Source organism: Clytia hemisphaerica, unplaced genomic scaffold (assembly GCF_902728285.1).
Source record: "Clytia hemisphaerica strain Z4C2 unplaced genomic scaffold, Clytia hemisphaerica genome assembly, whole genome shotgun sequence".
NCBI classification, from domain to species: Eukaryota; Metazoa; Cnidaria; class Hydrozoa; order Leptothecata; family Clytiidae; genus Clytia; species Clytia hemisphaerica.
Window position 1 is genome coordinate 1115622 of NW_027103680.1, and position 26150 is coordinate 1141771.

At 35.4% G+C, this 26150-nt stretch overlaps 1 protein-coding gene across 2 annotated transcripts; it reads right to left on the reverse strand.

Moving 5' to 3' along the window:
* Positions 1-25951, reverse strand: LOC136803751 (protein SFI1 homolog). Of its 2 annotated transcripts, XM_067060474.1 has the most exons (30): positions 25816-25951; positions 24873-24944; positions 24261-24371; positions 21204-21298; positions 20851-20968; positions 18749-18851; positions 17893-18049; positions 17230-17391; positions 15835-15905; positions 15379-15471; positions 14662-14759; positions 14193-14309; positions 13867-13947; positions 13491-13572; positions 12520-12612; positions 12210-12295; positions 11655-11730; positions 11336-11431; positions 10707-10886; positions 10112-10208; positions 8374-8534; positions 7845-7919; positions 7444-7518; positions 6876-6995; positions 5178-5234; positions 4530-4686; positions 4187-4232; positions 2384-2654; positions 1849-1883; positions 1-65 (listed from the first exon to the last, which is right to left on the reverse strand). In XM_067060474.1, coding segments are annotated over exons 1-30 (3090 nt in total). In that variant the 5' UTR covers positions 25920-25951; the 3' UTR covers positions 1-64. The 2 variants fall into 2 exon arrangements, 1 of the variants encoding a protein (XP_066916575.1); XR_010846198.1 differs by lacking the exons at positions 1-65; positions 1849-1883; positions 2384-2654; positions 4187-4232 and having other exon boundaries at positions 4669-4686; positions 7444-7513.
* Positions 25952-26150: the final 199 nt, after the last annotated feature.

The window sequence follows — 26150 nt, forward strand, 5'->3', positions numbered from 1 at the left end:
TTTGAGATAACTGTGAGCGATCTTGATAAATTCAACAAATCTTGAAGAATTGGCGTCGAAAATCTCTGAAAGAAATAAAACAACAAAATAACATGTCCATTTTGGAAAACAAATAACAAATATCATTTAAACTAGCAAATTGCTGTCGCTATGAATACCCCGCGAACGTATTCATAATCGAGAATGAACGTTTGAAGGTCGCATTCCATTCCATTCGTTTCATTGGAGCGCCATCCAATAAGCGGACCGCTACAAATTTCTATTCGCTGAACGCGTGTCTCGTTCCTTTGAAACCATTGTGAGCAGCACAATATCGAAATTATTTTTACACAAGAGAAAAAAACACCGAAGTCAAATGTTTTTTTCTTCTCTCTGATTGGCTGACAAAAAAGAAACGAGGTGTACAGCTATCTTGATATCTCCCTTAACTTGCTTAGAAAACAAAATAGATAAAACGATAGGTCCGCGCGAGCATTCTTTAACCGCGGCGGCCCGCTCAGAATCGAAAGAAACAACATCGTGAACATGAACATGAATATTTTTCTGGCGAACAAGCCCACTACGTGAAGCAACAAAAGCCCCTGCGGGGCAATGAATCTGAAAAATTTTTAATACTTCTATCTATCTGACTAAGTACAGTGGAACAAATAGACTCACACAGTGCTCAAGAAAATTCGAAAAAAATATCGAGCGAAATATCAAGTAATAAAGAACTAACTTACAATTGCTACACAGTGTTTCATGCTGGCGCAATCTTCTTTATTTCAATGGAAACAAAATCTACAATAACACTGTTTTGCCAGAAAATGAAACAGCATGAAAACACCGTGTAGGAATTGTAAGTTAGTTCTTTATTTCTTGATATCTGACTAAATAGGTGCAACACTGGCTAGCCCCAGTAGTAAATTTCTCCCAAATATGTATAGAAATACCATTTTAATTTTTTTTCTCCCCTATTTGAAGGATTGAAATGAACGACTCCGCGTTATTTTCTCAACATTGAGAATGAGGGAGAGGGGGTCAGTGAAATACATTTTTTATTTACTTGTGGATCAAACAAAGTGGAATAAAATCAGTCGTTCCAGGTTATCCCCCCCTTTTTAATCCCCCCCCCACTTTTTATCCCCCACAATAATTAAAAACTTTTTGAGCGAATGAACAAAAATTTTCGGTCCCCCCTCTTTTTTTGCCTTCCCCCAGTTTCGATGATTTTGCGGTTCCTCCATATGGTTAACATAAAAATGTCTTAAATCAAGTTTATATAGCCTTTATATAGCCTTGAAATTGCTTGAAAATGTTTTATTAAAAAATTGGTTTGGTTCGAGTAAGGTTTGCTGATTTTATTGCTTTAACAGGTCTCCTAAAAGATTACCTTGAGATGAGTGAAGTTCCACAATCAAAATATCCAAGATTTATGGTTTTCCCTCTTTTTATCCCCCCCCCATCGAATTTCAAATTTTTCATTTTCCTCTATACCTGAAAAAATGGGGCAAAATCAGAATCCCCCCTTTATATATGGCCGTACCGACCGTATTTTCTTCAGGACTCTCAAAGTAGCAGCAGTACTGTGAATATTCATGATATGCACCATTGGAATGTCTTCTAACATTACATCACGGACCCAACAGCTGATTGACTGCAAGTGACGTATTGACTGATTTTAAGTCACTTAAAACCAATCAGCTGTTGGCTCTATGGTGTGATGTCGAAGACATTGCAGTGATGTATACCATAGAAAAATAGAAAAATGAATTAAAAAATGCTGTCCAAAATGCAATAATTTTTGCTCTGTATTGTATGGAATCTTCTCTAGTATGGAATGAAGTTTTTTAACCAAAAAATGCTTACCAGGAGAAGTTGGATGGAGGTAACAGTACAATGTTCTATAAGTAAAAAAAATATGTGAAGAAATCAAGAATTAAACAACTACTTTCACTCAGGAGATTTGGGTGGCAGAGCAGCATAATGCATTTCATCTATATTAGGACTCGTCAGCACTGTATACTACATATTAAGATAGTACGATACTGATTGTAATATAGTTACTGCTCTAAAGGACCGGCCAATTTCCAATCAGACAGAAAGGTAATCGTCCTTTGATGTGGTTCAACTGCCTTTGTTAGAAAGCTTAAAAAAATGCGGCTGAGCAAGATAATCCCCAAAACGAGGGACGCCAAAGTTTTTCTACAACATAACAGATCTCACAGGATCTAGAAATTTAAATGGCCATTATTTTAATGGGATAACATTTCGCGAGCTCAGCCGCGAAATTTTAAGATTTCCCAATGATAGCAATTGTTTTTGTTAACCCTTTATTTATCCTCTGATAATTCAATTATTACTTATAACTACTTACAAAATGAAATTTTCAAAAGTTTTGTACCTTATTTTCAGGTAAAAAATCTTGTTCCTCGCCCGTTAGTTCAAGACCAGCACTGATGTCGGGCAATCTAGGATGATTTTGCAGGGAATATTCGGTGGTGATTGGTCCGCATCTAGGTTGAGAATCTACTTCTATAGGGTATTGATTCAAAGTGTTTGATGTCGCATGGTTTCGAAGTTGTTTGATGTCGTACGAATCGCGAAGATAATTCGGTTGGCGTGGTGATGGGCGTGTTCGTTTGATCGGAAAGTCGATGTTATACTTAATGAATCTAAATATTGGGTAAGTTATAAACAAGCAACATGCTGAATGGACCTACCTGATGATGAAACTTAGATAGCAATAAGGAGAAAACAATCATTAAGAAAATATAGCGCTTAGCGAAAATGCATTGAATGTCATCATTGATTGTTGATGGTGGGGGGGGTTAGGGAAAAAGAAATAGAAAGTTCCGTTTGCAAAATTGCAAAAGTTTTATTGACAATTGAATCATGCTTGATGGTGGCATTGTTATCAATAATTTTTTTAAGTGAAAAAACAAAGAAATGTATGGAAAAAGCCCAATTCAAATCTGCAAAAACGGCGATTTCCGGCATATTTCCGGCATTTTCGGCCAGAAAAATTTTTTTCTCAAAAATCGGACTCGGCCATGTTTTGGGTATTGGTAATACGCATCTTTGAGCAAAAAATCAGAAAAAACTTATGATAAAAATCTCGAGAAAATGCCAAAAAACCTGTTTTTCCGGCATATTTCCGGCATTTTCGGCCGGAAAAATTTTTTTTTTCCGAAATCGGGCTCCGTCATATTTTAGGTATTATCATTTTGCATCAGTGTGCAAAATTTCATAAAAAAATATAAAGTAGAGCTCGAGAAAATCAAGAAATACCGTTTTTCCGGCGAAAATGGGCTGCACCGGCGATTTTTAGAAAGTTCCGGCTTCAAAACTCAGTTCTATTGACGATTGAACCATGCTTCATGGTGGGCATTGCTATTAATAATGTTTTTGTGTGAAAAAACAACGAAATATAAGGAAAAAGTCCGATGAAAATCTGCAAAAATGGCGATTTCCGGCATATTTCCGGCATTTTCGACCGGAAAAAAAATTTTCTCAAAAATCGGACTCGGCCAAGTTTTGGGCATTGCTAATACGCATCTTTGTGCAAAAAATCAGAAAAAAACTAATGATGAAATCTTGAGAAAATGCCAAAAAAACGGTTTTTCCGGCATATTTCCGGCATTTTCGGCCGGAAATAATTTTTTTTCGAAAATCGGGCTCCGTCACATTTTGGGCATTACCATTTTGCATCATTGTGCCAAAAATCAAAAAAAACTAATGAGCCAATCCTGAGAAAAGCTGGTAACAGACGGACGAACGGACGAACAGACGGACGGACATCGGTTAATTTATAGGACCTCTACCCCACCGGGGTAGGTCCAAAAAGTTATCACGATTAATCAAAGAAATAAAAGGAGCCACAACCAAGTGGTCAAAGGCGTCAGCATCTTAAACCAGGGGTTCGCAGTTCAAATCCCCGCTCCTTCCAATGATCCGTTCGGTTCATAGATAGCCGAGCCATCTGGCCGTGGACCCCGTGAAAACAATCGAAAGACTTTCTAAAAGTCCTAGATTACTGGGCTATCCACGTAAATTATCGACTCTATATATCTAAAAGACACATCTATTTAAATAAGACCCCTGCCGACGGACACAGCACTTTCTCGACACCACCCGTCTGTGTAACTTTTTTTTAATATCCCCAGGATCTTTACTCATTCAAAATACTTTTCATAAAAAGCCATACCTTTCACTCTCCCGTTCTTCTTTGCGTATTTTGCCAAGTGAATTTTCTGGAATAAAGGATTTTGATCCATTAAGCACAAATTCATTCCATTTTAAGTGAGCTATACACTTGAATGCTTGAAAACTTTATGAAAGTTTCCTGATTTCGACTGACCAGAAGTCTTAGGAAAGTTGTACCCTAAGTAATTGATGTTACCGCTTTTCTTAACGAAAACGGGCATTACATAATAAAACGAGTCATATCGAGTAGTGCTACTATTGCGATGGCGAATCAAAGATGGTAGCATATAGGTTTATATACAGATGGTATAAGTACTTAGGTGCTGAAAAATGTTTCAGTTCACCTTTTATATCCGTTCTAGAGGTCTGGTGAACAGCGATTGTTTCATTAGTAGTTCTCAACGGTGGCATATTATCTTTGTTTCTTGAACGTGATTTTTGAGTGACACGAAGCCAATGCATTGCATAGCACCTCACACGAGATTGCAAAGCCATGCAATTCTAAAAAAATACAAAATTTTCTAGAGCACAGAGCTGTCTTGAGAAGAATCCAGGGAGTTTAGAAAAACAGAGGGCATGTGGATGCCTTTTTTAATCGGAAGTGTTTAACAGTGGCAATGCCAAATTTTAAGTACGCAATCAAGGTATATCAATCAAAGGCAACAGGTGTGCCAAATTATAGCCAAATCCGACTATTGAAGTCTTCAGGCTGCCCCAAAGTTTTGGCGGAAGACTGGCCCCAGGCCACAAAAATCAAATTTTCAAAAAACGAACAAAAAACCCCAGATATTCACCTAAGAAACAAGTGTGCCTAATTTCAACCAAATTCTACCATTTTTTAAGTCTCCAGGCTGCCCAAAAGTTGTTGGTGATAGATAGGCAGAAACACAGACAGGAAACATACAAAGACAGGAACACACTCACATTGTCAGTTTCTAGCTCAGCTGAAGTTTAGAATATCTCGGCGAAGCAAATCTGAAAAATAACCTCACCTGAACTTGAATATTATAAGCAATTCTTCGCCTCCGTTCTATTGCATTGTTCGCATACTACGGTGAAATTTAAAACATTTTGATTGAAACTAAAAACTTTAAATTTTCTTGGTCTTCCTTAGTAAGAGGGTGTTTTCAAGGGCGTATGCCATTCCGTCAACTTTTGTTCTCATTTTTGTCACACCGTCTGAACGGCCACAATACTGACTCTCCTTTAGAGAAAATTAACCGGCAGTAGGTTTGTCTTGCAATTCCTGCATTAATAACACGCATGCGTAATTTTTCGTTCTTTTAAGGGCTCTGACCATAGTCAGAAAATTGATTTTAGTATCTGAGCATAAGAGTTATGAAAAGTCTCTGTTGTTCTACTCTTCTCAAGTCTTTTATCTATATCATAACAAAGATAACAGAGGCAAAATCATCGTCAGCTTGTCAAAACTCCGACTAATATTTCTAAATTTTGACTTAAAAGTGTCTAGTAATTTTAGAGAGTGTCACATTCTAATTTCGATATTCTTATTACACAGGCTCTCAACTTTGGCAAGTTATTTTTCTCATGTCATAAAAAAAATTATTGGAGTGACAAAAGGGATTTAAAAGTATACACGCAGTTGAAATTCTGCATTTCAGAGTTGAAAATGTTGATAAAATAAATTACAAACTTGTAAAAAAAATCGAAAATAATTTTTTTGTACTAATGTTTAAGCTCTATCAATCTTTTCACCTAAATAATTCAAAGATATAAAATTATGACGGAATATTGTCGGATTTTTCATACCAATTTTGAAATACAGGCGGCAACGAAGCTCGCTTCAAAGAGACAATAAAAGATAGATGTCCAGTCGTTTATATGTTCATGGAGTAATTAAGAACTTGATTGCAAAAATGACGTTATGAACTTTAAAAAGACGTTAATAATATGTTGCATCACCTTCTTTTATAAAAAGTGCGAAGTTTTAATGGGTAATTAACCTTTTTGTTTCGAACTTTTTTCAAACTTTCCGCAAAGAATTGAACTGTTGTAAATTTTGCGGAAAATTTTTCTAAAAAGATGTGTCAAAAGTTGTGACTGTTTTTTTAAGCAAAATCCAGATGAAAAATTGATGAAAAACCACTATTTTGAAGATTTCGAGACAAAGAAGCATTTACAAAACTTTTCCGCCAAATCTTTTATTATTCGGTAAAAGATACACCATCTACTGCAAAAAAATTTTCAAAATGTTTTTTCTCCGCCGAAACTAAGCTCTTCAAAGTTGAAATACTCTCTCTCGCAAAAGTCTTCATTTTCTTCTTCATCAAATTTTTCCAATGCAATTTTTGAATTTTCAGATTCAGGAATAGTTTGTCTAACAGAAAATGTATAACATGTCATAGTTTTGTTGGTTATATCAGTCAGAAAACACATTTCAAACACAGCAGTTATGAAAAATTCACTATGGTCAGAGCCCTTAAATCACATGTAGTTAATTCCCGTAATAAACAAAAGGGGGGGTGCAGTCACTTTCGGTCGGGGTTTTGGATGGCGACATTTGTCGTTCTCTATGAAATTTGTCGTTCTTTTTGTCTTTTTTTAGTAATGCAGGATTTGTTAGATAGAGCCCCTCCCAGGGATAACCCCTATGGTACTATAGAGCCCTAATTAGACTTGCGGGATCTTATTGGCGGCGGAAGAACCAGATTTTTTTTTGCATTGATTACCTCAATCCATCTAGTGATTCCTTTTTCGATCAGCATTTGGCGACGAAAGAGAAGTGCTTGTTTGTATTCCAGTTTCTTCCTCAAGCAATGTTCTCGGTTCACCTTCAAAGCAGCAAACACCTAAGATGAAGGATCGAACTTTATACCGAACTGATAGGATTTGAGGTCTGCCAGTCAATTTTTTTTACCAATTAGTTAGTTTAATAGGAAAAGTTTTGGCTAAAACATAGTACTAATTAGGACTAAAATTGGCTATAGATAAATAACTTCATTAAATATTACCATTCTAATCATCGATCTTTACAGAACGGATTTACAAAAAAATTTTAATTTTTAAATGTGTTATTTTAATTAATTTGGATGAGAATTCAAAAGAGAATTGCTTGAAATTGGGTCAAATAGGACAATTTTACTAAAAAAGTAGGAATTCCAAATTTCTCCAAACTAATGTAAAGTCTGTGTCAAAGCCAATTTAAATTTTCGACGGATTATCTCAATGAAACAAGATATAACGAAATGTGTAAAAAATGATACGTGTGGAAAACACACATCATCACACTACACTGACCTTTTTCTGCAATTGGAGGCTCCACCAAAACAAAGCAATGTTTATTTTCCTGTATTCTTCTTGCATTTGTCTGTGCTGAACGAAAATTTAAATTCGAATTTCAAAAATTGATAATTAATACCTCAATGATAGCCCTTGAAAGTTTGCGATTGATAAAATGCATGTTTTTATGGGAACTTGGCTCTTTATAATGCCCTCATAAAACGACGAGCTAGCGACTTGTCAGACATTTAGTTCCATATCGGGCAACAATTCGCTACAACCTTGAAAAGCTGTAGAGGTTTGATGCATTAATTTACCCGTGTGCGTATCAGTACAATGCTTTATAAGTTTGGACACTTTATGAGTTTGGACCCAGGTTTCATTCCGGCCGAATCAAAATTTTTATGCATAATACTTACCTTCTCATACCAAATGGCAAAATATTTGTTTTCCAATTTAGATGTGTAAAAAACCATACAGTTTCCTTGTAATACCTAAAAAAGTTTAAACTTATGAAAACCATGAACAATTATTTCATTTTATTTTGTGCCCCCCCCTGAATAAGTAGTTATCATATGACACACTTGTGAGAAATAAAAAGCAATGACAAAGATTTCGGCAATTATGTCTTTTTTTAAGCAAAGAGACTATTATCAATCGACATTCGTTCTTCTCTCGATTGCGTCGAGTACTACGGCAGAGTCTGTTTAACTCGAACCTCTATAGCTCAAATATATCTTTAACTTGAACAAGTTTTCTCGTCCCTTTTGTCTTTAAAACCTTACTCCGCAACTCCAATTTTCCTTAACTCGCAAGGACGCACGGAGAATACTGTATTGAAAAAAACCTTACTTCATGACTCGAAATTTCCTAAACTCGAACAAATTTGTATTCCCCGTGCATGTTCGAGCTATGGAAACTTGTATTGAAGATACAAGCAAAAGATACCTTCTTTCTTAAGTGAGCAAGTACGTTGACTTTCAATCCATACAGCGCTTTCTTTTTCAGCTGTTTGACGTGATGTTGATATGCGAGTTGTGTCTTTTGATTGACTTCTTGTTGCACTGATGTTTGTTCTCTCCAATAAATAAAACATCTTTTCAACGAAGCTTCAAAGAAAAGTTAAGGTATGACTTAAAATCATAAATACTTCGCTTACTGAAGTACAGTCTCCACTTGCGCGCGCTGCGATCACACTTTTTGGCTTCAATCCTTTTTGCTTGGAAAAAAGATTACGTCATAACAAGCTAGATGCTGAATGGACCTACCTGATGGTGAAAGTTAGATAGCAATGCGAGGAGATAAATGAAAAAAATCAGTCAGAAAAAATAGCATTTAGCGAAAATGCATAACGTCGAAAATCGGGCTTCGTCACATTTTAGGTATTGTCATATTGCAGCAGTGTGCAAAATTTCATAAAAGAAAATATAAAGTACAGCTCGAGAAATTCAAGAAATACTGTCTTTCGGGCGAAAATAGGTTGTTCCGGCGATATTTTAAATAGTTCCGGCTTCAAAAATCAATTTTATTAAAAATTGAAACATGCTTGATGGTGGGCATTGCTATTAATAATGTTTTTGAATGAAAAACAACCAATTGAATGGAAAAGGTCCAATGGAAATCTAGAAAAACGGCTATTTCCGGCATATTTCCTGCATTTTTGGCCGTAAAAAAGTTCTTCTCAAAAATTGGACTCGGCCATGTTTTGGGCATTGTTAATACGCATCTTTGAGCAAAAAAATCAGAAAAAAACAAATGATCAAATCTCGAGAAAATGCCAAAAAAAACAGTTTTTCCGGCATATTTCCGGCATCTTCGGTCGGAGAGAAATGTTTTTTGAAAATCGGGCTCCGTAACTTTTTAGGCTACATCAGTGTGCAAAATTTCATAGAAAATATAAAGTACAGCTCGAGAAATTCAAGAAATACTGTCTTTCCGGCGAAAATAGGTTGTTCCGGCGATTTTTAAGCAGTTCCGGCTTCAAAAATAAATTTTATTGAAAACTGAAACATGCTTGATGGTGGGCATTGCTATTAATAATATTTTTTAAATGAAAAAACAACCAATTATGAGGAAAAAGTCCAATAAAAATCCAGAAAAACGGTGATTTCCGGCATGTTTCCGGCCGAAAAATTTTTTCTCAAAAATCAGACTCGGCCATGTTTTGAGCATTGTTCATACGCATCTTTGAACAAAAAATAAAAAAAAACTAATGATAAAATCTCGAGAAAATGCCAAAAAACCCGTTTTTCCGGCATTTTTCGAAAATTGGGCTCCGTCACTTTTGATGAATCATCATTTTGCATCATTGTGCCAAAAAACAGAAGAAAGTAATGAGCCAATCCCGAGAAAAGCTGGTAACAGACGAACGAACGAACATGGGTTAATTTAAAGGACCTCCACCGGGGTACCCGGAGGTAGGTCCAAAAATGTAGCCATTACGTAAACTGTTACGTTAGATCGCCCCAATGGAGTTGCTTCATTTTCCTTTTGACCAATAGCGTGGAAGCTTTGCTTAAAAAAGTGCGATCGAAGCGCGCGCAAGTGGAGACCGGCCTTTACTTAGCGATATTAAGTGAAAACACAAACCTAAATTATATCGAGCCGTCGAACCATTTGATAGGCCAGACAAAGCAATGGAAAACATGAGAGATAAATTAAAAGTAAAGGGAGAAAAACACCATACCATTTTCAATTCTTATTTGAGTCCGTATGGTTGCTTCATCGTCCCAAAACCTTTGCTCGATCTTCTGTCTTGCATAAAATTTTAAAGATGAAAAAGCCTAAAAGGAAAAAGGTGATAGTTCAGAGTTGGCATCAAACCATTAGATATTCAGGCTCACAGTCCTCATTGGTGAATCAATTTACAGTTACGGGATTAAAACAAATGTGAGAATTTGGAAATGGTCTGAAATTTCATATTCACCAAGCATCACTTAAAGCATCGTAGAACACAAGGTTGAAAACCCGCCGAAGAAAGGACGTCTATAGTACTTGGCCATACATACACTCCCTTCTCACAGACCCACTGGGACCACTTCCCACTGGATAAATTGGCCAAAATATCGTCCCCGGTGGAAAATTATCCTCCAATTTTTCTCCCCACTTAAAAAATAATCAAATAAACCAATCCTCAATGCAAAATATTGTGCTGTTTTTCCCATCCCCACTGAATTTTCTGACTTGAATTCCCGTCAAGTTTCAGTCCGTTATTTTCATCCCCTACCGGGTCTGTGAGAAAGGGGTTTATACATTGATTCTGAGTGACACAAATAATTAACCTTTTTCTTCAGCCATTGTAGATGAAAAGCTTGAGCATGGGAGAGCAGGTGTTTCTCATGTTTTTGTTGCAAGACGAATTCTTTCCATTGGAAGATTGAGTAACGCAATAAAACACTGTATTTCTCCTGATACATTTGTTCAGCTACAAAATATTGACTTTTCTTCAAAGAAACGTACCCCTATAACAGGAATACAGCTGGCTCTCTTAAATTCGATCTTCACTGAAGAAAGATTCGAATTAAACGGGCTGACAGTTCTAGGGACCAAGGATGTAGGACGAGTTACAGAAAGACTCGAGATATAGAATATCAAATTACAGAGAGTTGAATGCATAAGAAGAGACTGATTTTCATTCAACAGATAGCGAAGAGGAAAACATCAACAGCAACAATGTTAAATGGACGTCTATCTTTCGTCCATGTAGTCCACAAAACGTTAGATGGACGTCGAGACAACATGGTGTGACGATTCAATGAGGGGATCTAGGGGACTATTCCGAAGCAATTAATGGCTTTATTTTATTATATTTCAATAAAAAGGAGGTCGATTTCCATAAAATGCTTTGAACGAATCATAATTTTGTCATTTATGAATTCTACGTTTTAGACGAATAGAGCTATCGACAAACCTTCCAGGCAATGAAAACCTTGCTATTTAATCTGGTTTGAGCGTGGTTACAAGCTTTTTCTTCTTTTGACCGGCGATTTTGGCAAACTTGATGGTACTGAAATCATTAAAAAACTAATAATGATGAAACAAAGGCTCTATCTTCTTTTTTAGTTCTTTAAATTTCATGGTGCAAAAAAGAGCAAGTTTTAAAAGATCGTTCTTTTTTATAGGAGAAAATAGGCAATCAAGAGAAAATAGGCGAGATCACAAAATGGATAAAAAAAAGCAATTAGAATTAATCAAGTAGAACGCGAGGTATCATTTCCAGGCAAATTTACCATTATAAAACCATTCATGCATTTCTTTGTGAGTCGTTTGTTGCAATGTTGTTCCGCAACCGAGTGAATCTTTTCGCTAAAAGATAAATTCATGTCATTTGTTTCAAAATGTAGATGGTTAACTTGACAAATTAATGAAAAGTCGTCACAAATATAGTAATCTGAACAGTGTGACTAACTATTAGAATTAGCATATAATTTTGGCCAAAATTATAAAGGATACGGCGATGTCTGACTGATTTATCAGCGGCTTTTTCAGAGGTGGGTGTATTTTGTGAAAAAGGGGCGACACTGATAAAAAGGACTTGTAGAGACCCAACTGTACACAATGGCCTGATCATCTGATGCACTAAGCGCGGTTACCCCTGTCCTCGTTACCCCACGCCACGATGTGGTCCTAATTTCGGTTTATAATGCCACTAAAAAGCACTATCATAAATGAATATTTTTTATTCAGCTAAACGTTTAGCTAGGATTTGAATTATTGATTTTCAATAACCTGGTTTCATTTATATCAACAACGCGGAGATTAAAAAAGGTATGAAAAATGCTTACTGAATAATTTTGCATTTCCAGGTTTCTTTCCAAAATTTAAAGTATTTTCTTTCGTATTTCTGTTGTTTGTAATTGATACAGCGAGCCTAAAAAAATATCAAAATCTAGTTCTTCGTCTTGTTATACTCAATGGCAGAAAGATCTTCTAAAAGCAGATACTCTGATGCGGTGATACGTGCAAACTGCAGAGATCCTGAAAAGGAGAAACTCCCAGAGCACATGAAATTTTTAATCGTCGCACTTTTCCAAAAATGGAACTTTAGATTCTAGCTCAACTTAAAAGTTGAGAAAAATACTTTTTTTAGCGTACCTTCATGCCATTCCTAGATTTCTTGACAATCCATTGTTTTCTCCAATTAATGAAAAAACTCTTCTTTACCGCATGGTCATGATAATTTTCAGCCTACATAAATAGAAGGGCGAAAAAGATGGACTCAGTCAAGATTGTTATTTCTTTCAGGAAGTTTGATCCTGAGCTTTATGTAAACCCTGTAGGCGGTTTCTCAGCCGGCCAATCCATATCTTTTAAACGGAGTTTTTTTTTAAAGCGGTACCCTAATAGTACCCTTTATGGTACCATTTATCGATAGGGGTGCAAAAGCATCGAGAGTGCTGGATTTATGCTTTTTATTAGGTGTTTTTGTGATGTAACACTGTTTGAATCAGACAAACTTACACTGCATTGACTGTTCGCGGATACAAATTTTCTACGAACTCCAATCAAAGATGGTGGATATAGCTTATGATATGGGTCCTACTCCTTACGGTGAAGTAGGAATTCCTCCTTTTTCAAGTTGGAACGCTTAGCGCTGTCCAGACACCTCTGGTTCTGTACACGCAAAACACAGATACCATGATACATAGTGGTGACACTCGAACTGCACGGGAGAGCACATAGCTCGTCGCAGGCGGAGAACGGGATGAGTGACATCACACGCCACAATGTCTGGCATATCAACCACTCTTGTATCAGAGTAGTGGTATCTGATTCCCCTAACATGGTATGGGTTGACCCGGGCGAAGGTATGTTCACTTGCCAAGTGAACCGTAGTACAGTGGGAATCGAACTCGGACCTCCTAGACGGGAGTTAAGAGCGATGACCACCACACCACTACGCCTTACGCCACTACGGTGGATATAGCTTAGCAAAATGTTTACAAAGGTCAGTAAAGGTTGACAATAATATCAAGAGGAGATTGATTCATTTTCTTGGAGACACTCTTCTTTGCTAGACTTGATAACAATTGAAATTGATGGACAAACTAATGGGCTTCACTTACGATTTCAACACAATCTACATTTCTCAAAGACTGATGGTACTCCTTCAACCATTGGTAAAAGTATTTTGCATACACGATTTCCCTACACATAAAGAAACACGAGAAGCATGGTTAAAGGGAAAGAGCCTTCTATGAAAGCAATATAGATAAGAAATAAAGTTTCAGAGAGCACCATTTTAACAATTTGTTAGTCTAGAAAGGCTGAAATAGCTATTGGGAAAAGCTTTTTTTCTTTATAAGAACATAAGCACAGGTACACTAACGAACAAACACTACAACAACTCCCCCTCAAGAAACTTAGTGTTATATTTCCAGGGGTGAAAACCTTTAAAACTTTTATTCTAATTAATGTATTCGTTGATCATAAGTAATTTACCTGTTAAATTTCTGGGCAGTGACTTGCAAGTTTTGAAAATTCTTTTGCACCGTTATAAAATGCTTCCAAGATGAAAAATACCTAAGAGAGAGGAAGATAAAGTAGAGTCTCTTTAACCCGAACCTCTATAAACTCGAAAAAGTTTTATGATCCCAAATTTATATAAACACAGATGAACTTTAAAATCAGATGGTTTAAAATCAGTTTTTTTTATAAGAATAATTCATGATATCACGAGAATGATACTTCTCCAACATTTGTGAGTACGAATTAAAAATAATCTGAGCAGGAATTTAGCATCAAGAGGAGCTTAAAACTGGAATTACCTTGGAATAATTCTACTGTTGAAATGATTTAGTGCCAGGGTATTCTTTCGTTTAATGTTCTTCCTCTCCTTTGTATGCAAGACAAACCCATAGATACACTTTGCAAAAACTTTATTTCTAAAACATATAAAAAATAATAAAGTCAAAAACCATCATTACATGTCTCTTCATTAGCAAGTGCCTGTCCCTATATCAGGCTCGCATTATGCTTAGCATTCTATTGTTCTCAAACAATAGAGCCATTGTTCAGGTACCAAAAACTGAGCCTGCGTATGCTTATAAATGTTATGCTTATGAAAGAAAAAACATGTATCAGTAGCAATCATGACAAAATCTGGAAACAAGGATGAGCGTCGAGAGCACCAAGTCGTCTTCACTTTATTATTAAACAAGAAAGATGAATCAAGACATGACATGAATTCAAATAAAAATCGAAATAATCTTAAATGAGGCTATGATCATTTTATACCTGTAATAGGTATCAGCAATGTCAAAAAGTGAATTATTTTTCAAGTCTTCTTTTTTCTCGAGCTCGATCATCCATACTTTGAAAAAGTTTCGCTGAACCTAAAGTTAAAAATTATGTTTTTTTTATAATTCGAAAAAAATTACAAGATTTCCCTTATTTTATTTGGCTACCTGGACTTTTTTCTATTTTTTTGGAGGTACCTGCCTAAATTTTCGTGTAATTCTCCAAAACTGTAGATTTTTGGCTGTCTTTAGATCTTTAAAAAAGGTTTTGGAGGGAAAATTTTTAATATTCTATTTTCTGATTTATTCAACGTATTATTTTACCTACACTCGACATCAAAAGTAAAATATTAGCCCATTATTGTGTTGATAGAAGTCAGTCTATCTAATACTCAGACCTCTGAATTACGGTATGCAAAAATTATACTTTCATCAGCCTAAAATTATGATACAGGATCGACAGAATCCAACGAATTTCGTAAAATGCACTTTACTATAAGACCATTTTCACAAATTACTGGTCCGTTTCGCTCCGGTATTATTTTCATTACGGATCGAGTGTGTTCATATTGGTTTCGGAACGTTTCGGAGGAAGAAAACGGAGAAGTTCCGTTCCGATGAAAAAAGTGGAGCGAAACCGTTTCGATCTGTTTTGCTTTGTAACGTCGTTTTACTTTGTCTCTTGAACAAAACTAACCAGCTATTTATGACTCACCGTGTTGCTATGAAACTTGTCAGCTTGGTTTATACCCTCATTGATTTTGATCACTAAGGACGCAGATAGGCGCCAGTGCAAAAACAGTCTTTTCTGTGAATGAAAAGAAAATGATATTCACTTTATCCATTCTGGCACACCAACTATGAAACAAAGATCCATTCTGAAGAAAAGCTAGGTCGCCGAAAAGATTTAGACCCCGGATACCGGAGAGATCCTTTTTACTCTCATCTCCATTACCGATGAAATGAAGACTCGGAAGGTAGTCTTTGTTTGATATATATTTCCTTTTCCATTGGTGTTTTTTAACCTCAGACACTGAATGGCTTGCTATTACTTTCAGTTACAAACTAGCGATCAGAACAGGTAAGTGAGCAATAATTGCACTCCCGACTCTTTAACTGTAAGGTAAAAATATAACTGTCTTAACAAGAAAAATCCAGATCCAAAAATTACCTTTAATGAAATTTTATATTTTGAATGTGCTTCTTCTGCACAGCTTTTATGGTATTGCTGTAAAGTCACATCTTCATTGAAAAAGAAGTGAATTCGTTAAGGAGAAACAATTGAAGAAATACACAAATCCATGGACGAATTTTTAATACTAACGCATCTTGAAAAAGTGTCGTCCTCTGGGAAAATTCGAGAGCTACAAAATTCTCCCCGTTGAATAATTACATTACGTTGAATATCCTACAAGATGAGATTCTCTAAAGAATTCAGTCATGCAATGGACTCACGTTAATCTGAACATCTATTATTCGAATCTTTCTATAATTCGAACTCACTTTCAGGTCCATTCAAAGAAAAACCCTTATAAAATCCACTTTATAATCTGAATTTTTCTGTAATTCGAACAAATTGGACAACCCGTCCGAGTTCGAATTAGCGAGGGTTAACTGTATTCATGATATGCACCATTGCAATGTCTTCCACGGACCCAACAGCTGATTGGTTGAAAATCTTAGGGTGTAGACTGATTTTAGGTCACTTCATGGCTCCGACTAGGGTTCTAGGTCCCCCCGCCAAATTTAGGCCCCCCCTGAGAACAAGGCCCCCCCAGCCTGATAAAATTTTAGGTCCAAGTATAGGGGAAAAATTTTATGGCATTCACAAAGCTCTATTTACATGTATGTGCACTTTTAGAGAATGCAATAGAATGTCTTCATTTTTGCATTTTAACCCTTTAAGTGCCACGGTCATTTTTTTGCTAAGTTTTTTAAAGAAAATCGCTTGTTCAAACTTTAAAGGCTTATATCTCCAGATCTAGAAGGAGTTAGAAGCTCGTTCATAGTCCGTTGGATAGCTTAGAGTCTCCTCTTTCTTTTAGGCGACTTCAGCGCCGCCTGATTTAGGCGCGGACCTGACTGAATGATATAAAGGTGCCGAGTGGTAAAACTTCAAACTAATTCGCTGGAGGACAGAATTAAGTTTCTCAGGGCCAAATTTATCTTCGCCCTCCTACATAGCCCATGTCTGATATAAACGACATTGGCACTTAAAGGGTTCACACTTTGCATGAAAACATAAAGGTTTAGAGAAATTAAAAACCAACAGTAAAGAAAAATATTTAGGAAATGTTATTTAGCCCCCAGAGTTACATAAACTAATGCAGCCCCCCCCCCAAGATAGAGCTCCCCCGCCTGTCAGGAAAAACAAGCAGCTCCCACCTCTTATATGGCAAATTTTAGGTGTAGCAGCTCCCCCCGCTCAGGCGGGGGGGGGGTGCGAGCCATGCACTTACAACCAATCTGGGTCCGTGATGTAATGTCAGAAGACATTCCAGTGGTGCATATCATGAATACTGTGAAAACTTTCTTTTTCTCCTTGGCAACTTTAAAAAAAAGATACAGTGTTTCCAATGAACGAAAATTCGTCTCTTGGTGAACGTCTTGGCCATATCTTCGATCTGTTGTTCGGACTCTTTGATGTTCAATGCTCGTTTATGTCTTCTTCGCCAATACGTAAATATGTTTTGCTTCATTGTCTCCTTGTAATGTGTTGTTGCAATATCTTGAAGAAAATAAGGAGGTGTGAATGTGTATGCTTTCATCGCCTATATCAATCTCAGTGCAGATTCTGATGAGTCCTAACATGGCAGCGTACGAGAATCTGCCCCGGTTGGCGAACCGCTTTCATCTAAATCTGGGATGAGTATTAGATGAGTGCGCTGATTGGCTTAAAGCCAAACAATTGCGCCAAAATAAAAGTCAATGAACATAAATATTTGAGCCCAGTTGCTTTTTCTTTTGCTTTCGCTTTCGTTTTCAAACGATATGCAACGCGGTTTGCTGGTTGTTTTGACTATTTTGTCACATCTCTTGGCCTAATATAAGCCTTGCACCTAGAAGTTAAAACTGGTTAAAGAGAAAATGCCGAAAATGGTAAGTAAGATTCAAGCTCAAAGAAAAGCTTTTCAAAAAGTAGTGAAAACTGATTTTTTTTTGTAATAGATATCAATAAAAGCGAAAACAAATAAAAAAGTCAGGGTGAACAAAATTTATTGATATATACCTTGTACTTTCTTCTTTGAACGTCGATATTGTATGTAACTTTTCCAAGAGGAGAAAGTTTTCTTCACGCTTTTCGTATTGTTATATACATCGCAGAGTAATAGTCTTTGATTCAAGTTACATCTCTCAACGTATTCGGATTTCCACTTGTCGAATATCTAGGGGATGGATAAAACTCTTTAAATTAAACTTTTAGGTCTTAAAAGAATTGACAAGACATAAGGATGGTTCAAATCGTATATAAAAGCTAAGCGTGTTTTTAAGAACATTTTAAGAGCCACTGTCTGTTATAAGAATCAGACAGGTCCTCAGAAGTGACAGATTTTTAAGAAAACCAAGCCCCTTAAAATGCTCTAAAATTTGCAGAGTGATTTGAAAATATATAACTGACGTGTGATTTAAGTCCGACGAGATATTTCAGAAAAGTTTTTGATTTTTGGTGTTGTGTATAATCAAGAAAGTTGTAAAAGTTATAAGTATTATAAAGTATTGCATCAAAAATTTTTTTGACAACCATTTTTTCTCAAATCTTAAAAGTCAAAGTGCACTAAACCACATTTTCAAATAATACTTAAAAACTGATCCGAAAATTGTTAGAAGAGAAGAACCGCTAAACAGGAGTGGACCCTGAAATTTTCACAGATTACTACTCATCAGGTACAAAAGATCTAAAAGCCAGTCAATTCTGATCTGAGAAAATCAATACCTCCCTTTTCCGATTATTGTCTAAAAATGGAAAAGGACAAACAGAGCTTAGTTAAGGTTGCTTGCATCCACTAACGAATTCGTGCTCCTATACTACCTGGGGTTTTGTAGAAGTCTGCGATTTAGACTAAGCTTAGTTGATTGGTACATACTTTATGTTGCATTTTAAGTGACCATTGTTTTAAAGAAATGTACATCAAATGTTTGTCAAAGCATGACCTTTCGTATCTTTTAATCCACTGTCTCCAATTGTGCCTAACAGAACCGAAAAATTGAGCAATCTTATAATCAGTGACAGACACTTAATAGGTTTTATAACTATCCGAAGGCAATATTCGGCTAATGTATTGTCTTCGATGCTAAAAGAATAATGGCGAAAGTAAAGTCTGTCTCGAAATAATTTGCAGCTGGAGAAAAAAATGGCTGTAACTTTTGATAGAATTCGAATCAAGTTGCGACTTTGTGCTCGTTAAAAAGATATTCGTGAGTGGAATATTATCAAGTAAAAAAATTGAGAAAAAAAAGGAAAATGAAAATGAAAAATGAAGAAGAAAAAAATCAACTTTTTGTAGAAATGTGGTATAATTACCATTTTCACAGGAGTGACTCTTCAATCTTAGATCATCATCAATATGAAAAAATTTTTCAAAAATATTCATTCAATCAAAAGATATCAAACAAAGTTTATTGCTGGTTGATCGACAAAAGGCTGTTTTTTTGTCTTTTTTACCAGTTTTTACTATTTTATAGAGTCAACCAGCAATAAACTTTCTTTGATATCTTTTGATTGAATGAATATTTTTGAACTTTTTTTTGACAGTGATGATGATCGAAGATTGAAAAATTACTCCTGTGAAAATGGTAACTATACCACATTTCTACAAAAAGTTGATTTTCTTCTTCTTCATTTTTCATTTTCATTTTCCTTTTTTTTCTCAATTTTTTTACTTGATAATATTCCACTCACGAATATCTTTTTAACGAGCACAAAATCGCAACTTGATTCGAATTCTATCAAAAGTTACAGCCATTTTTTTCTCCAGCTGCAAATTATTTCGAGACAGACTTTAGTTTAAAGTTTTTATATTGTCGCCTATCTTGCATAGGCAATGGCTTGGGGTCAGACCTTAAGTCTCAACCTACAATGCAGGGCTGCAAATAAGCGTCGGTCATCGGTCAATGTCCGACTGAAAAAGCTATTTGACCGACTGAAAATCTTTTGTGTCGGTCATCATGTCCGAATGAAAAAAGGAATAAACCATTAACCATTAACTTGAGAGTTGAAAATAAATCTCTTACACCCCTGTCTCTTACTTAGCCTATTCTTTTAATACTCCCTTCCTTTGTAGCTTTCAGGGTGTTTCTAAGTTAACTTTTATCGACTTGCTTTCTTCGTTACTTTCGTTGTTTCTAAGATCACTTTTATCAACCCGCTTTCTTTGTAACTCTTTTAAGGGTGTTTATAAATTACTTTTGTCAACTTGCTTTCTTCGTAACCTTCTTTGTTTCTTTAAGATCACTTTTATCAATTTGCTTTCTCTGTAACTTTCAAGGGTGCTTCAAAGTTAACTTTTATCGACTCGCTTTCTTCGTAACTTTCAAGAGTGTTTCAAAGTTAAATTTTTATCGACTCGCTTTCTTCGTAACTTTCAAGAGTTTTTTTAAGACCATTTTCATCAAATTGCTTACTTCATAACTTTCATAAGTGTTTCTAAGTTAACTTTTATCAACTCGCTTCCTTTGTAGCGTTCAGGGTGTTTCTAAGTTAACTTTTATCAACTTGCTTTCTTCGTAACTTCCAAGGGTGTTTCTAAGATCACTTTTATCGAATCAATTTCTCTGTTATATACAGTAACAAACTGTTCAAAGGTAACTTTTATTTTTCCTACTCGCTTTCTCCATAACTTTAAAAAAAAATATATATACACTGAATGACCGATAGGATTTTGAGTTTGACCGACAGGATTTCATTTCTGTCGGACATGATGTCCGATTGACTAAAAATATTTATTTGCAGCCCTGCAATGGAGTAGTAAAAATATGGTCCTTTGACCACTAGCCTAGGTATTTACAGAACAGTTGAGCCTGGTGTTGTTCCATCACTAGCCCCACCCCCTCTATTTGTAGCATACTGTAATTATTTCAGATGACCAAAACCTGTAAAAAGATTTCTGAAAGTCATATCACTCAAAATAGTCGCTTCTTCACCACATTTCTTCGCCTTTGGCTAAAATTGTGTTCATTATAGTCTTACCTCTGCAGATTCACTTCATAGAACAACATAGCTTTATCGTGCATTCTTTTCTTGTGATGGCAAATTCCAATAAATTGTTGAAAACAACGCAAAGTTTTTGACAGCAGGACTTTGTTTGCTAAAGAGAAAAATGACATATTTAATCTAACTGTCTGAATTTGTACCAGAACTTTAGCGCTATAAATACCAATAAGTACCAATTTGGTTGTTCTTTTTTATAAAAGCTCATTGCATGTGAGAATCACCAGTCGTGTCATACCAAAGACATAGGTACTTGATACCTCTCTACTTGGTCCCCAGCAATTCGAAGGATCAAGGGTAAGTAGAGCAACCGAAGAGAAAAAAAAGGTTACCATGTTTTGTAGCTAATTCCAATAGTTTCTTCTTTTCCTTTTGAACAACAACGAATTCTTTCCATCTTTGTAAACATCCAGCCCAAACACGATACCTATAACAAATATTCCATTTTTAAAGTAGTAACTTCACTTTTCAAAGATAAAAATGATGAAAAAAAAGAAACCCCCCCCCCCTTCAGTACTTATTTCCGGGAGAAAATTTTATGTGGATAACCCATTAAAATTTATGACAAATTTCGAAATATTTAAATAGATAGTCTTTAGATTGTCAAAACATCATAAAGCAAATGTTACAAAAAGGTTCTTCTTTCGAAAGGATTACAAATCTAGTTTAGAATAACAAATATCTTTTTGTAGGTTGTACTATTTTCCTGAAAATAATAATAGTTTATTTCAAGTTGACGAACAGGTAGCAACAAAGGCTAATAAAAGTCAACGCTACTTTACAATGTGTAAGGTGATTACAAAAAGCCGACACCGTCAATATAGGTCCGGCAGTTTCTGCACGGGCATGATGTAGGCCTCCATTGCTTAATCTTTTCCCTAAAAATACTAAGATCAACTATATCTCTATACTCATCCGGAATTAATTCCCAAACCTTTGGCCCTAAAAATGAAAGTGACTCTGAACCGTGAAAAACCGAGTTTATTTCTCTTGATCTAAAGTAAGGCGTTTTGCGATTTACTTTGATATTTTCATCATGTTTGAAAATTTCTTTAGTTAGATCTGACATGTTATTTTTACATTTGAAAAGTTCTACTGCTAACAACTGAAGATTCTTATGATGGAATTTGATTACGCCGTCTTTCTGTAAAAGCTGCTCAAAAGTAGATGTGTGATCAGAATACACTATCCTCAAGCATCTTTCGTGGAGGTGATTTATTTTTTTATCTAGCCTGCGAACATGAAACATCCAGACAAGCGAACAATAATTAAATTGGCTACGAAAGAAGGCATTCATAAGCTTTTGCTTTTTCTTTTGATTCATGTACGGTGCTACCCTCGCAAGTGCACTGATTTTCTGGCTTGCTTTCTTATAAATGATGTTAATGTGGCTCAAAACTCAGACAGTTGTCAAAAGTTAATCCTAGTATCTTGCCTGAGTTGCCATTAAAAATGCGTTCATTCTGTATAGTAATGAAGATTTCTTTGCTGGTATTATTAGCTATCAACTCAGACTTGTCTGCATTTCCTTTCATTTGATTTTGGGTTATCCACTCAAAGATGATAACAGCTCCAATCGAGAGCTCCTCACCAACCTGTTCCCGAGAATCCGCTATCACAAAAGGTGTTGTATCGTATGCATAATTCAGTACATTTCTATTTTCAAGAAAGTAGCACAAATCTCTCATGTAGATGTTAAATAGTAGTGGCCCTAGAATGGATCCTTGGGGAACATCTACTTTAACATCATGCCAGGTACTGTAATGATTGCCAATTTTTGTTCTTTGCTTTCTATCTGATAGATAGGCTGCTATGAGACTTAAGGAAAAGGGAGCTATTTTCCTGAAGAGGGAGGAAGAGTGTAATGGGCAGGATTCACTTTCTGGAAATAATTTTCTTTGGGAGTACTTTTTTAACAAGAAATACTCTTTTTGTTTTATCTGACAGTACCAAGGGACAGTACTAGAGTGCAGTTGTGCTGTTGAACCCCAATAAGAGCGCATACACCTGCTCTACCAGTGGCGTTGTGGGAAGATTTTTCTGGAGGGGCCAAAGACAATTTTTTTTAAATGGTGCCCCTAATTTTCCAAAGTGGCACTCCCGCCCACCAGTTTCTAAACTTTTACTAATTCATGTGCCTAGGCATAACGAGGAAAGAAATATTTAGTGGATAAGAGTAGATATATCTTTGATGAATGGAAAAGGGATAAAACAGGCCCAACCATGATTGGAGCCGACTAGAAAATTTTTGAAAATCGACTGCCAAGATACCCTAAATCACTAAATAAAAATAGACAAACTTGACACTTAGAGTGAAAAGAAAACTTAAAGAAACAATGTGTAATGCGAGCAAAGCGAGCGAAAAAATTGATGTTTTATGATTTCAATATTCTTGTTAGCATATTGGTCTTGGGGCGCAGTTAGATTTTCATTTAATGATGCTATATTGTACAGAAAAAACTTGTAAATTAGCTAGATTGCAAAGAAGTTACCAATTAACTTTATTGCAAGCGAAGCGAGCGAAAAAAATTGCAAGTATTTTAAAATTATCTCAGTAAAATTGGTCCTAGGGTGCAATTTAAGGCGCATAAAGTGTGATTTTTAAGATTGGAGTATTTAAACACATCTCTTTTTGCGCCCTTTGCTCTTCGGCGCCCCTTCAAAAGGGGCCCCAACTACATTCACTCGGGAGATATGGGTGGCCCCGGGGCCACAACGCCACTGGCTCTACCAACCATATCTCCCGAGTAAATGTAGTTGGACAAATATAACGAAGATAATGTAAAATCTGTCATTGTAGAAAAGAAAAGTATTTATATATAAAAAGAAACTTAAAACATTAATATAAACAAAAATAGTGAAGAATATTAAACCATCCCACATACACTGTAAAGAAAATGAAAATCAAAAGTACAAAATATCTTACACAAAAAAGAGACACTTTAAAATAGAAAAATCAACAAAAATTGTCAAAATGCAGAATCATATACATATTTAATTGGTAATCAATAAACTTGGTAACCAATCTGTGAAAGAAGCCTACAGTGAGCATTATAACACCATCATAATGAAAGCAAAACCGAAACAAGGCTAAAAAATGAAAATTTAACCCCTGATTGATTTCAGTTTCAGTATTAATGCGATACAAAAAATCTACGTGAGCAACATTATCAAAGAACCATTTCAACTTTTGGTTAGGATCAGTAGAGGCGTTAGTATTATCAGCACTATTCAGTTGTATACGAGTATTAAAAATGTTTATCAGTCCACCATGCTAATTTTGATTTTTCATAATTTCTTGAAATATCCATAAAAGTTCCAACAATGCAACATACATTTTCTCTCTGAAAGCACATACTAAATGCAAATTAATATAAAAGAGAAGCTACCTGTCATGATATTCAGCTCTAATCTCTAACTTCCAAAATTGTTTCTTCTCTGAAAGACATCCAAGCCATTTCTTCAGATACTTTTCTTTCAATCTTTGTTCGTAATGTTTCCTGAGATGAGATAATTTGAAAAAATATATACTACAATAGCATAAGTTATTACTGGTTATTAATATCCTAATCGATCTACATCCGGTACATAGTTATTATTCTAAGCTCCCACCACAAGCTCACATTTTGAGGTTCTTTCCATCCATGATTATTCTAAATTTCGATCTTTAGAAACATTGGGAGAATCTAAAGGAGATTAAAATTAATGGAACTAAATAAAATAACAACAGCAAAACAATGTCAGTAATTCACTCTTCACAATCTGAGATGAAACTTGAACAAGAAAATTAGTTAAAACACGCCAAATTCTGGAAAGGCAGGGCAGCGCCCAATAGAGACCAAAAAAGGCACTTTTCTGCTGTTTATTTGTAAGAAAGGCTGTTTTTATCATCTTTTGTAACTCAAGATGGTATAACCGATAACCGGAGGCTTAAAAGGCATGAAAAATGATCTGTAAAAATGAATTCTATAATTTCTTACAAAATAAGAAAAAATATATACCTAGAATCTGATGGCACTCGACTTCCAAAAGCAACAATTTTCCATTGTGTGAAGGCTTTCTTCAGAAGCACCCTGAATGTTTCAAATAATAATTTTTACATATCAATTCTTTTAAAGGGGAATTGAGGTTTGCATTTTGCCCATGTATTTTTTTGCCTAAAATTATAGAGCATAAAAAATCCAATCAAACAAAAAATGAGTGATTCAAAAATCTGTTTTGTTTATCTAATTATGAAGCTTTGAAGTTTGCTCATTTTCGGCTCTACAACACCCCCTACACCCCCTCTATTTCGTGACATAGTGAAAGCGAAGGGAATGTATCATAATATTATATCATACTTGCATTTTCCGAGTTTTTCTGATTTTTCTGAGTTTCACTTGAGTCAATACAATCGTCAAAGGACTGGTCTGAGCTACCATCTGTTGACAAAGATAAACTACTAGTTGTAGACATTTTTTACAAACTTCTTTTTCTTCTCAATGTGAGATAAAAAACTGAAACACTACGCTGTTTATTTCTCTCTTTTTTACTATATGTAATAAGACACCTACTCGCGTTCACTACGTCACATTTTTTGTAACCATAGAAACTACAGAAGAATTTTCAAACAGCTGTTAATATTCGGTATAGAAGAGAGCAAACCCCTATAAACCATATATTTTTGGAATAGTCTTAATGAGCTCTTTCATATTTCATTATCAGTTTAGTGATGATTTCCAGACCTCATTTCCCCTTTTAACAAACATTATTATATTGGCAACAAAAAAAATTGGCAAGCTTCACATTTGAGTTTTAATTGTTCTTAAAAATCCAAACAATCAACAAAGACCTTAACTCATTCGAGACCTAATTCATGAAATTTATTTATGAGCAAAAATATTAAAACAAAAAGTATATACTTAATATTACAGCAATATTTCAGCAAAATATTCAAATACTTACTTTTCCTTTGTTTCTGTGTTGTGCTTGTCAGTGTTGGAGTTGGCTTGCTTTGTCTTTTTTCGAATATTTTTCTTTGATATATTATTTGTTGTGATCCTTTTCATGTTTTTGTCAGCATCAAATAATTTTATTTTATCCTGATCAAAGGGTAATGGTATAATAATACAGTGAGATTGGGTAACTTGCATCAGTGAAGAGAAACTTGCATCTAGCCATCAAATGCCTGACCAACCAAAGCAGTACAATTTCAAAACAAATGTTTCCGCTCGCAGTTCTACTGTACCACTGAATCTCTTATTTCCCGCGTAAGTATTTTTGGTGAGTTACTTGCCAAC